General features: G+C 41.4%; 1 protein-coding gene across 1 annotated transcript in view; it reads left to right on the top strand.

Annotated features, from left to right (window-relative positions):
• The first annotated feature begins 893 nt into the window (after nt 1-893).
• The window catches only part of arhgap29b (Rho GTPase activating protein 29b), a 38,669-nt gene continuing 27,047 nt past the window's right edge, over nt 894-12,515 (top strand). Inside the window, exons 1-2 of the mRNA XM_034104334.1 lie at nt 894-1,076; nt 1,739-2,106. Coding sequence (XP_033960225.1) covers nt 1,818-2,106 — 289 coding nt within the window. The 5' untranslated portion in view covers nt 894-1,076; nt 1,739-1,817. The remainder of the gene's footprint in view (nt 1,077-1,738; nt 2,107-12,515) is intronic.

Below are 12,515 nucleotides of genomic sequence, written 5' to 3'. Positions count from 1 at the left end.
TTCATAATGACTTAATGTTTTATTTCCTAATTAATATTGATATTATTCTTTGTGTCCGATAAAGGGTCTTACATTGTAAACAAGACTTATGTTTGGGATCCAGAAGTGTCACATTGTATTTGCTGCTGAACATGGACAGAACAATGGCGTGCCCAGTTTAAATATACAGAAATTATTTACTTAATGTGTCAAAGGTAACATATTATATAGTACAATGCCAACTAATAACACTATTTAAATGTACTACAGCACTGGAGGCTTGTTTAAACTAATCTAACAGAGTTGAGAAAGGATCTATTTCAGAGAAAGGACCTATTTCAAATAAGTAATGGGAAATTCTAACCATACGTTTGTCATCGAAACAAAAAGTAAAACAAGTGAAAGAAACGTAATAATTTGGCAATACTGTATATTGCAACATGAATTAAGGTGTGGCACATTTGTCACACAAATGTAACAAATGTCCTGTGCTCATGAATTTATAGACAAGCCAGCAATATAATGTAATGTCTAATCGTATTGCAAGTCCTTATAATATACAAATTCTAAGAAATGTAAAAATGACAGTGTTTAGCACATTCAGGAGCAATCGTACAATCCATCATCCATTGACATGTTATGTGATAGTGTCTCTTAAATGTTTATTTTTGCAGGGGGGGAAATAGTTACAATCACACGGATGCATTATTTCAAGGTCCTCACAAATGTAATATATATTTTTTTATAAAATACTATTTAAACCATTTTGGGAAGTTAATGCATACGAATCCAGTTCAATCTGTTTGCGAAATGTCCGCTTGTACCTGAACGCATCATAGTTCCTTTCCGTTGAAAGCATCTGGCCAATCAAAACGTGTCTCTACCGTCACGTGATAAACCGACTGGTAATTTACGAATGACTTGAGAGTTGCTGATTGTGGGCTACTTTCCGATGTACAGTGACTCAAAGCGCACAACTTTCTGCCGCTGTTGGAGTTTGTTTTTTCTAACGGAAATGCTCGTCGGTTTTCACAGACTTTATGAAGTTACATTTTGTTCGGATACCGTGGCCATTATGTCAGTAAAATGCAGAGCAGGTGAGTTAAAGTAGCGCTTTTTTGTATGCCTGTGCCAGCAAAGCAGTTTATGTCCAGGGTCGACAGCATCACTTTTTCATTGCAAACTGTCCGGAAAAAGAAATGTCGGTTTCGTGTTGCTGTCGAGTTCTGTAATTAATACCCGAACTATTGATTATTTTTGTTCATTTAAATCTTTGTTTCCTCTATTTTCCTTTTATTACGGTTGTGTTGCATTGCTGTTATGTATTGACCGTATAACGTTATTTTACAAACAAGCTAGCAACAGCAAAACAGTGCTTACATTTGTACCGTTAGCCTAGCCGTAAGTAATTAAAAAAAGTAAATCATATTGTGAAAGCAAATAACAAAATGACCTGACATATGTTATGCTTGCTGTAACGTTAAACACTAAACTTTGTGTAACTCATAGTTTTTATTTATGTGAAACTCACATCATTAAATGTAAGTAGGGTTAAGTGATTATCTGTCTGTTACAGGACACGTATTGGCTCTTTATTAGATGTGTACATTTTTTACTTTGCTTATCAAGGGTTTACTGTAGTGTCTATACAGACATTTTAAATAATTTTCTTATACAGTAGAATAGATTAACACATTTGGAAAAGTAACTCCCACTCACAAAGACACACCATCTTAACCCATCTTTGTCTGTGTTTCAGCCATCCAAGGACCAGGGCAGCGTGTTAAGTTCAGGGGCTAGCTGGCCTGCTGTACCCCCTTTAAAGGGTGGCTGCTGGGATGCTACGGAAGAGCAGCAGTGGTGCTGGTGGTGGTGGAAATAACCAAACCCAGGGTCTACCAAGACATCTATCCAAGCCCCACACAGCATCTCTGTCTGCAGGATCCACCAAGACCTGGGATATGGGCCGCAGCTCCAAGAACCCCAACCCTCTGAGCAGCATGGGGCTCACCTCCCATCTGGTGGGGGCTCCAGGAGTGGATCCAGAGTATGTCATGCATCTGGTGAATGATGTACGGGGCTTCGCTGATGTGCTGCTCAACCTAAAAGAGGCTTTCCAGTGTAAAGGTGAGTTCAGGGGGAGCTGGAATGCAGAGGTGTTTGTGCAGGGGTCAGGGGGGAAGTGGAAAAACCATACAAGTCACCAATCCACCATTGGATACGTGTTACCCAAATCAATGTTGCATGTTTGTTGTAAGCTATGGGTTATACAGATGTAGCACTCCAGATAGGACTCCACCCAGAGGATCCCAGTGGCTGGGGGCGTTGCCAAATTGTATACGGATAACAGCATTGCACCTTTTGTGTCACCTTTGTCTCGCCTACTTCTACTTAAGTTGGGATTTCTTGCAAATCCTACAAAGACTTCCTTTCAACTAACCCCAGATAGTGTGGGAAATGTGTGGCATTAAGTAGTTGAGACAATATTCATGGAGCATGATAAGCGCCAGTAACTTGAGTAAGTCCTTAACTTTGATAAGAGGCTACTGCCTGTGGAGCACATATCTGTTCTATGATGGATTTTTTCTTGTGTACTTGCTGACCATATATCTAGAAAGGAGCCAAGGATGATGCAGATAGCTCAAATTCTCTAAAAGAAAATTCCATTGTAGATAAACTTGGATTGTATTGATAAGTTGCCAGTTGTTCACATGTTGCTTAACGCACCAACAGCTTTTTTTAAACAGTGGAACAGTGAACTTTTCTCTTCGACTGTCTTCGTTCTGCTTTGATGCCTTCTGTGCTGCGAACACCCACAGAACATAGTTGCAGTCATGGCACCGTAAAAGATTAAGAGTTCAGGAAAGATCTTTGCGTTTTTCTGATACAACCGATAAAACCACAGCTCAAAGTGTGCCACCATGACACCCAGCCAGAACCACCTGGAGTGTTGGTGTATCGTGTGATAACAGCCTCACCGCTAACATGCCAGAGCACTTGCAGGGTTGTTAGCCTCTTAACAGCTACACAAACCCACAAAGTGCTTCACACACGCACACGCAGTAGCAGACACCGGAGCGGACATAGATTACGAACGCTTTCTGTTTTTCTCACTTGGGTTCGATGGCTTTGCTCTTGTTTGCAGACACACACACAAACACTCCACCCACACACATTCTCACATAGTGTTTAACGAGGCTTCCTACGACATACACTAAAAGTAACTTACTGTATGTCATGTATTACTTTTCATTATCAGTTCATTTGTGGATTCTTTTATTCAATTACTTTATAAATGTGTTAAATTAAAGGAATCCGGAAGAAAGTGACATTTTCAAGTTTTTCTATCTACTTGACAATTAATCCACTAATAATGTAAGCACTTATTTTATTAGTTTGTTCATTTTATAATAGCAATGAATTAAATCAAACCATTGCTTAAAGTCTTGAGATTATATGTGTTTGTGTCTTCACTGTTGTTGTTTCATTGATAGAGGATTTGTCTTCTGTGTAGTCAATAATTTGAGACTTCCACTATTCTACTACTACTACTACTACTACTACTACTACTACTACTACTACTACTACTACTGCTGCTGCTGCTGTTGGGTTACAAGGCACACTCTCACACACACTCTCCCATGCTGGGGTCCAGCTGCAGGTTTGGGAGTGGGAGTGAGTTGTTTAGCCATTCCTCTGGCGGGAGGAGTGAGGCCTCTGTGAGGACGCCTTGGCTTGCGTCGTGCTGAGTGTTGCTCTGAGCCATCGCGAAAACATTTGGGATATTTGCCTCCCCGTTAACAGCAGCTCTTATTGAGCCGGAGATGGAGACGTACAACATGGCCCTATCATTTAATTCAGCTATTTTTCATTTGGATTAGTGGTTTATTTACACTGACACAAGTAGCTTCGTATTATATTCCTATAATGTGGTTTGCTGTCAAAGTAAAAATTGAGACGTTTTTCTTAGTAAGTCTGGTGGAAGACGGTCACAGTTGTTTTAAATATACACTGACATCTGACTTGGAATGCTACACTCAGTAAACTGAACACATGAATCATCCCTGAGCTGAAATGTGATGTAGAGACTGACAATGTTCAGTATTTATGATCATACATTCTTGTTGTCCCATACGTTGAACATCCTGAACATTGTTTTAAGTCTGGCTCCTGTTGGCTGGCCCTGGAGCAATCCAGGCAGTCGTCTTAAAGCAGACACTAATTATCACCTCTGAATGCTTTTATCTTTGCCACAGGAAAGAGTTTTTATGACCAGGTTGACATTTTTATTCAATGTGTCCTTCATTTAGACGGGAAGGTACCTTTTTGAGGTTGTGTTTTTCAAAAGGGTTCTGAGGAAATATTTAAATAACCTCATAGTTTATGTCAGTAAATGTTAACTTTGAAGTCCCTATGGTCCAAATCATGATGATTGGATCGTAGACACCTTCCCAGTGTGCGATGACTATATCTATAAATAGATTATATAATGTCTTGTTGTTTTTGTGTAAGGGATCCGAGAGGTTACACAGCTGGGAAAAGCAACAGAAGGTCAGTTTTCTTTATTGATAACAACTCTCTGTTTTGGTAAAGCCCATCAGATAATACCAGTCTACAGTATGAATGTCCAAATTGACCAATCAGAATCAACTATGCAGTAATTCTAACTTAAAAGCGATTCTTAAAGTGAAAATAATTCAACTGAAATGGACATGCATGAAAAAAACAATCTTCTTTGTTGAATTGTATTAAATAAGTAATAAAAAAAAGAATGGCAACTACAATGAGGTGTATAGGAAAAGTATATTTCTTTAAATAAAAAGCTGACATTTCCCACAACTAACCTAGTATTAATAGGGGTGTAATCTATATTTTCTTTAAAAATGTATCGCTAAGTTAAGTCAGGGTTACTCTCTGCCTCTCGCGTTATCATTGTTTGATTAGCAGCATATGTTAGCCTTTAGCTTGAGAAGATAAACAGTGTAACAGCAACAGGTCTCCATGTGATAGAGAGCTGGAGAGGTCAGCGAGGCACATGCCAACTCTCATGTTATCCTTTTCATATTTGGAAAGCTCTGTCACTGGAGTACTGTGTGAAAAGACACGATGCTTTATTTTGCTGAAAGGCCCGTCTGTTTGGTCAGGTCTGTATCTCCCTCAGCGTGCGCTAATGGCTCCTCACACAGAGAGGGAGTTTAGCTTGGACGATGCTTGTTATTCCTCTCAGGACACCCGCCACTTCTTAAGCTGGAGGCGCATGTTTGGTTGACGGAAACCCGCAGGGGAACTGCATCGGTCACCGTAAGCTCCAGTTAACTCTACCCACCTCGTTCACACCCGCGACTTCACACTTATTGATTCCCCAGGGTTAGATGGTGGTGTAGATTTACACGTTCTCTCATAACCGGGCCCGCACTCACAGCGCTCGCGAGAAATGTTTCCCAACAATGGTCAAAGAATGTAACCTAAGAAAAGAATGTGAGGCTGAGCTGTACGAGTTTTGACCCCTGTCCCCGTCCCAGAGGTGATCTTTGTCCACTCGCACGTTCCAACACACACCATTAGTGAACCTTCACCTCTTACCGATCTGCATCACACTCAACATTTCATTCAATAACATGTCCGTTGACCCAAAATGGTGAATTACATTATCATGTTGACAACAGCCCAGCGCAAATCATAATCCTCTCTTGAAATGAGTTTACAGACAGCATAACCTCAAACATTTTCCAATTCCCTAAAAATCTGCTTCTTACATGAAAGAAAAAACACATAATGGTGCATTCAACCACTCGGTACATTCTTGTATTATCAGTAAGCCATTGTTGTTAATAGTGAAGTCAAACTTCAAGACTTTTATCTTGAAATAACGTCATTCCATATCTTGCATTCCCTTGATGCCGACGTTACAAGTATTTCAAGTGTTTAAAGAGCATTTAAGAGGCAATATAATAAAAAAGAGATGCAATAAATGCCACGATGCTTTCTTCTTTCGGGAATGATTATTTGAGTCCGCATTGCTCCGCAGAAGACAGCTTGGTTAATGGTTTTAATCAGGATGAAAAGGGAGTCCTCCACACAGCCGAGCTGCTGTCCCCCTCCCATCCCCCCACTCTCCTGCATACTCTGCATTCCTGGAGAACAAATGTTCACTTGTAGCTATAGAGCCTCCAATAGACTAATGCTAGGTGTGAGGCAGATAGCTGGAACAACTCTGCTCAAAATAATTCAGCCTTGATTTGGGGCATACATACAACTCGGCAGAGGCAATTTAGTCAAGGCTGTCTTTTATTTAGTGAAAAGAGGATATTTGGGAAATATCTCGAGGGAGCAATTGGAATTCTTGAAACATTTAAAAAGCGGTCTATATATTTCTATGAGTATAATATTTAGTGGCTGAATGGTTCCTTTGGGAAACTCAACCTGTGTGTGACAGTTATCTGATCATCACAGGACAAACAAAGAATGTGATCTTTTACTTTATCAACTATAACAGGGGCGTCAAACTCAAATGCACAGGGGGCCAACATCTAAAAATGGGTGCTAGTCGAGGGCCGGACTGGTTCAATGTTCATTGCAAAACGTATTGAAATGAACTTATTGCACATATTAAACCTGGAACTAACAAAGCTTAAATTATTGCCTATAAAAACAACATGAGACATTAAATAATCAGTTGCATTCATTTCTTATGGCTCTATCTGCAGCTTCTCCAGAGTCATTTCTTATGAGTACATTTCCCCACAGGCCGACAGCAGCTTCAACAGAACTATTTCCCTCAAAGAACAAACCAAACATGCCCTGTTGTCGTGAGAGAGAAAGTGCAGAAGGAAACATCCATTGAAACTCAGTGTGCTGCTGTGATGCTAGTTCAGATACTTGGCATCTCGTCTTGGGTGCAAGGTCATCAATGTTTGGGGTCAGGCTCTGAGCGGAGGAGACCCTCAGGATAGAGTGAAGGTGTGCGTGCAATATACCGACGGGCCAGATCTCAGAGTAATTCAAAATTATCCTGCGGGCCGAAATTAAATCCACCAAGGGCCTGATTTGGCCCCCGGGCCTTGACTTTGACACGTGAACTATAAGGAGGAGTCATTTTACAAAATGCTACTGTTGCACATGCACGAAGCGAAAGCCCGGTTTCTTCATCTTCTGACATCCTTGTTGTGCTTTCATTTGACCTGACCGCACAGGAAGGACACGTGCACATTTCACTCAAACACCTCCTTTCGTACAAATGAGCTAAAACGAGACAAAATGCGGTTTGTCTTCTTTATCGAGACAAAACACTTTAGGAATGGTTGTTGAAAAATGTGCGGTGGAAGTAATGCACAGTGTGCAGGCCAACCGGGCTGGACCGGGTGAGGTTTCCACTTGAAATGCCTTTTGTTGCAACAGATAGCCATCTCGGTTATGTATGAAATCATAATTCCCTTTTACAGTTTCTTTGCTCGGGAGAGTTCGGGTTACCTATTTGAGCCGTTCAGCCTCAGGGGAAAAGAAAAGCAAAGGTGCCTCACACTTCAGTCCACTTCAGGGGAAGGCAGACGCCTCCGATAAACAGGAAGACGGTTCTGCGTACAGTGTAGGGCGATGTGAGGAGAGGTATTGCATGCTATAAGGAGGAACATGGATAGCTGACTCACAAGCCTTTCTTTTTCAACCCTCGGTGTCACTGTGACACTGATACGATCTGGCTGTTCTCCAGTTAAACTGCATTGTTCTGGGTTTCACTGTACCAGGCTGTGTGTGTGTTGTTGTCAGAAGGACGGACTCTGTTTTAGAGCACTCGGCCGAATGATAAAATGTTCAGAAAGGGTTTGTTAAAATATGTAGCGAGGTAAACGAGTCCCTGTGAGATACAAACGTTGTTTATCCACGGATGTGTTCTTCTTTCTGCTCAAAAAGGGGGATGTAGTAATATGATGACAAAACAATGCTTTTGTTTTGGGGTTTAAAATACAGCTGTCAATTGACAAAAAACTATCGCTAAGTTTTGTGATAATCAATGAATCATTAAAGTACATTCTCATGCACGATGGCAGAACAGCCTGTTATGGAGATGTTCTGCTTTAATTGGTTTTAAGGCAAGTGTATTTATATAGCGCTTTTCAACGCAAGGCAATTCAAAGTGCTTTACAAAAAATGAAAGGCATTAAAAAAGAAAAGCTAATAAAATAAACATTAAAAGGAAAAATACATGGATAAAAGTTACAGTGCAGTCTAAAATATGAATAGTTCAAAATCATATTAGACCAAATATGTTTGTGTTTTGGTAATATATAATAAAATAATGTATTCATAACCTTTTTCTTTGAGACACTGGATATTTTTGACATGTTATGCACTAAACAATTAAATTAATTAAATGCAGTGCTATTTAGAGATGATAAAAATGCATGTCATTTATTAGGCTTATTAGAGTTAATACAGGCATTATATTCCTTCCATCCTTTTCTAGAAGAATGAGGCACATTTACAAGACGTAACAGCACCACACATACCTCCCCCGTCTCACACAAGTGCCCCTGCGCCGGCTGAAGTGGACACTTGCGGGTGGTGCCTTCAATTGAGAGAAAAGCCGAATTCTAGCACATAATAGTTTAATGGCCCGCTGCTCTTAGGGGGAAGAAAGGAGAGATTTGTTGGGCAGTAACTTCCCCCTGTGATGCTGAAGGATGTTTTTGTGCAAGCTTGTGGTCCGGGTGTGTTTCCTGGGGTGGGATTTACGGTTATGGGCTCTGGATGTTTGTGTAGGAGATTGGTCATGGCGAGGGGTGGATTGGCCAGTGAGCTCCTGCTAGCAGCGGGACGTCACTGCTGGCCATTGGGGGGACCCGCTGAAATGTACACAGCGACAGATACGCGATGGGGCTGGTGGTGCCGTCTGTGTTTCCGAGTCAAACCAAAATCAGATAATGTTATGCTTACTCAGGTGTGAGTTACAACAACACGCTGTCCCAACAGATTCTTCCATCCCTCGTTCCACACGTCTGACAGAATGACTAATTTCTGTTACCTAATATTGTAGTCGTCGCCGTGACCCATACCCATAGGTTACGTCGTTCCTTCAGGCAAATGGAAATCCACTCGTAAAACTTCTCACGGTGAAGTCATCTCCGGAGTCCGGATGAAAACAATTGGCTCATAATCAAAGCTTTTATTTGTTATTACAACATAACAGTTTAAACATTAGTTCATTACATTTTTCAGGAACAAAATGCTGATATTTATTTGTACTTCATATAATATGATATTTTATTAAATACAAATAACAAAATATATGTTTTAGGAATATTTTTGTGTGTCAGACAGAGCAAAGAATTTAAATCTCACCTTGATTGTTTTATTGTCAAAATAACTGACAGATTAATCATGTGCGGCCTTCATTACTGCCATCACCATTTGTGAAACAAGAAGACGATTATTATCTTGCTCTGGTTTAAAACGATTGTTGGTACTGAATTCTTGTGTAAAACCAATTTGTTCTCGTTTCCTTTACTTCTTTGTCTCACCTCCTTGTGTACTGGAGCCCTGTGAAAGACACTGTGTAGATACAAGAATGCCCCCTTGTCATGCACCTGCCGCAAAGTCCCCCAAACATGTGATGAAGTGTCAGAGAATTAGCGTGAAGCCCGGACCTCACAGAGTGCAGCCCACTAATAGGCTGAGAGCAGGTAGCTGTTTATGGAGTGCCTGCTGTTGACTGTCTGTGTGATGTCTGGGGCCGCGCTCCGCCGTCACCAAACAAGGCATGGGAAAAGCCAGAGAGGCACCCAGCAATGCTGCGTCTGTTTGGACAGCGGGGGAAACTCGTGTTTGGAGGTAGTTTCCTGACCAAACAACTCCACCTGTCGCAGGTCAGGTTGCCGCTCTGCAATGCAAGCAGAGTGAGTTACAGTGGGGATGTAATATCTGACCTTGTGGTTCCAGAGACGAGCTTATTTAACGCAGGTGTTTCAGAGGTTCATATACACAAGCAGAGGTGGGACAAGTACTCAGAACTTGTACTTAAGTACTTGAGAAGCACCCGAGTGTAGGAATACTCTGTTACAAGTCCTGTATCCAAAATCTTACTCGAGTAACAGTAGGAAAGCACCAAAAGTACTAATTATGAAGCTTGGCCCATTCAAGAATAATATATAATATTTGTTTTGATTATAGTTTTTAATTAGTTAAAGTTGGAGCTATTTTTAATTATTGTGTAGGAGGTTTGGATTTACTCCAGGTGTAACTAAAGTCTGTATAAGAGGAATCAAGTTATTCGAAAATACAACTATAAAACGATACAAAAAAGGAAATACAATAGGATAACAAATTACCGTGGAGAAAAAGACATTTGAGCAGTATATCAGAATTTAAAAGTAGACTCGCGGTGCCGTTTCAAAGGGATATGTGAGACGGACAAAAGTGTTCACCTCCATTGGAAGGGGAGCATTTAGGGTGACGACTGAGTCCCCACGGAGAACAATGTGTCACCGTTCTGGAATGAGTCGGACGGATACACTTCTAAAAGAAAACCTGAACATCCGCTGCTGCTGCGGGTGTAAATCCGTCACCCTCACTCCTTCCAGAGAGCAGGCGGAGGAGGCGGAGGAGGAGGGGTCCTGATGGAGAAACGGGGCCTCCCTGGTCTTTCGGTAAAACCCTGCGGCGGTTTCCCGAGCAGCGCCGTGTCACCACCAGCAGAGCTGCTCAGGCTTGTTTGGTGTCGGGGGGATCGCGTGTCCAGACAGGCCAGTTGATTGCCCGTTGTTATCAGTGGGGGGAGCGAGGGCCGTAACCTCTGTCAGGCCACCTGAAGATTTGGATTAGATTCTCTGCACCAGACACACAATGAGCTTTGTCCGACACAATGGGACCCCCATGCACACAACAATATAGGGCAGACATTCATTTAAAAGGTAAATGTTTGAGTGCAAAGTTGAGTCGCCGCTCTTAAAGCGATACTCCTAAACAACACAATATGTTACACGAGTGTTTGCATCAGACTGACCGCAGCGGAGTGGATTGTTCCGGATGGGTGGTTTGAGAAGTTTCTCTTGACCTTTATATCCCTTTTTTCTGTGGACACTGGTCGCCGGTAGAATCCATTGTAACCACAATGACTTGAAGCTTACTTTAATACCAACTTTAAGTCTATGGCGGCTGAGTATTGGGTGGTCCATCCCTTTCGTGAACCTTGGGAATGATTCTAGAAGTTACTCCCATGTTTAGGCTACTTAATAGTTGGTAACTTGAATGCGACACGTGGATAGTATACACTTTCTGTTTTTTTTTGTTCTGCTTTTTTATACGGGCTTTTTATGCCATTGCTTTCCATGTGTTTGCATACAGAGCGACACGTTCTTGATTTAAAGACCTTCAGAATCAAAGATGTTTCTAACGTGTAGAGACGAGACTGTTGTACGGCTAGTTTCTGGTAACATGGTCTTGTTGTAGTTAAGTCCTATAACTGTGGTACAAATGTTAAACGAAAGACGGTAAATATAGAGAGCTTTCAGCGACCAGATGGGTGACTTATTTCAAAGTGTTACATACTGTTCGAGGTTAACCCCGTATCATTATTGTATTTTTAACACTCAGCTGTCAGGAGTTGTATCAAAATAGGAACTAGAAGCATGACTACTATTGTTGTCGGGCACATGCGAAAGACTGTTGCATCATCCCAGGTTAAAGGCCGTTATTGAGCTGAAACAACAGAAAAAAGACAACTTTAATTATTTAATTCCTATTTCTCCAAGCAAAATGCCAATTATTGAATGTTTCCAATTCAAATATTAACTGCTTTTCATCCGTTTTTTTGTCTACGTTTTTGTACCTTTTCGTTTTATGGTCGTGTTTTAGTAGCTGGCAGTCAGTAACCTTCACAAACTATTTTTCGGTGTTGATCTCGCAGAGAATAAATGAAGCAGGCCGAGCGTGAAGCGTGGCTGGGACGCCGGCTCGTCCCACCACGGTAAAGAAAGACGAGCCTTGGCGGTGGCGGGGGGTCCTCCTTCAAACAATATAACCCGGCTCTGTGCCTCAGTGCTGTTATCTCTACCAAAACAATGGCACGGCCCCCCACAATTGCCTCCAAATTCCCAGTGCGCTTTTGATGCCATTGTTGTGACAAAAGCACTCGCCACTGATTTTGACCAGCTTTCTCTCCGCTGTCTCACGCTGCTCTGAGCAAAGATCCTCGCACACAATTCAAAGGGCAACAATGGTGGTGAGCTGTCGCACATCGTTTGACCTTGTTTTGATAACTTTATTCCCCTTTTGATTGCTCGATACAGTTCTTTTGTTTGAATGTTTAATCTGGGTTTTTAGGGTGAAGAAGGAACAATGTAGCTTAATTGCTCGGACTGGGCTGACCTACTCGTGTACAATAGGGAGGTTAAGCTATGAAGACCCTTTCATTTAAAACAGTCATCTATATGTTAAACTTAGTGTAATAGGTTATTTATCACCTTTGAATACAACTTTATAAATCTTACAATATTATACTGTATATGTTTTGGGTATAGTATTGACATAGTTTCCTTCGTCTC

The sequence above is a fragment of the Pseudochaenichthys georgianus genome, chromosome 17 (assembly GCF_902827115.2).
Source record: "Pseudochaenichthys georgianus chromosome 17, fPseGeo1.2, whole genome shotgun sequence".
Lineage (NCBI taxonomy): Eukaryota > Metazoa > Chordata > Actinopteri > Perciformes > Channichthyidae > Pseudochaenichthys > Pseudochaenichthys georgianus.
This window is presented reverse-complemented; position numbering and strand designations above follow the sequence as displayed.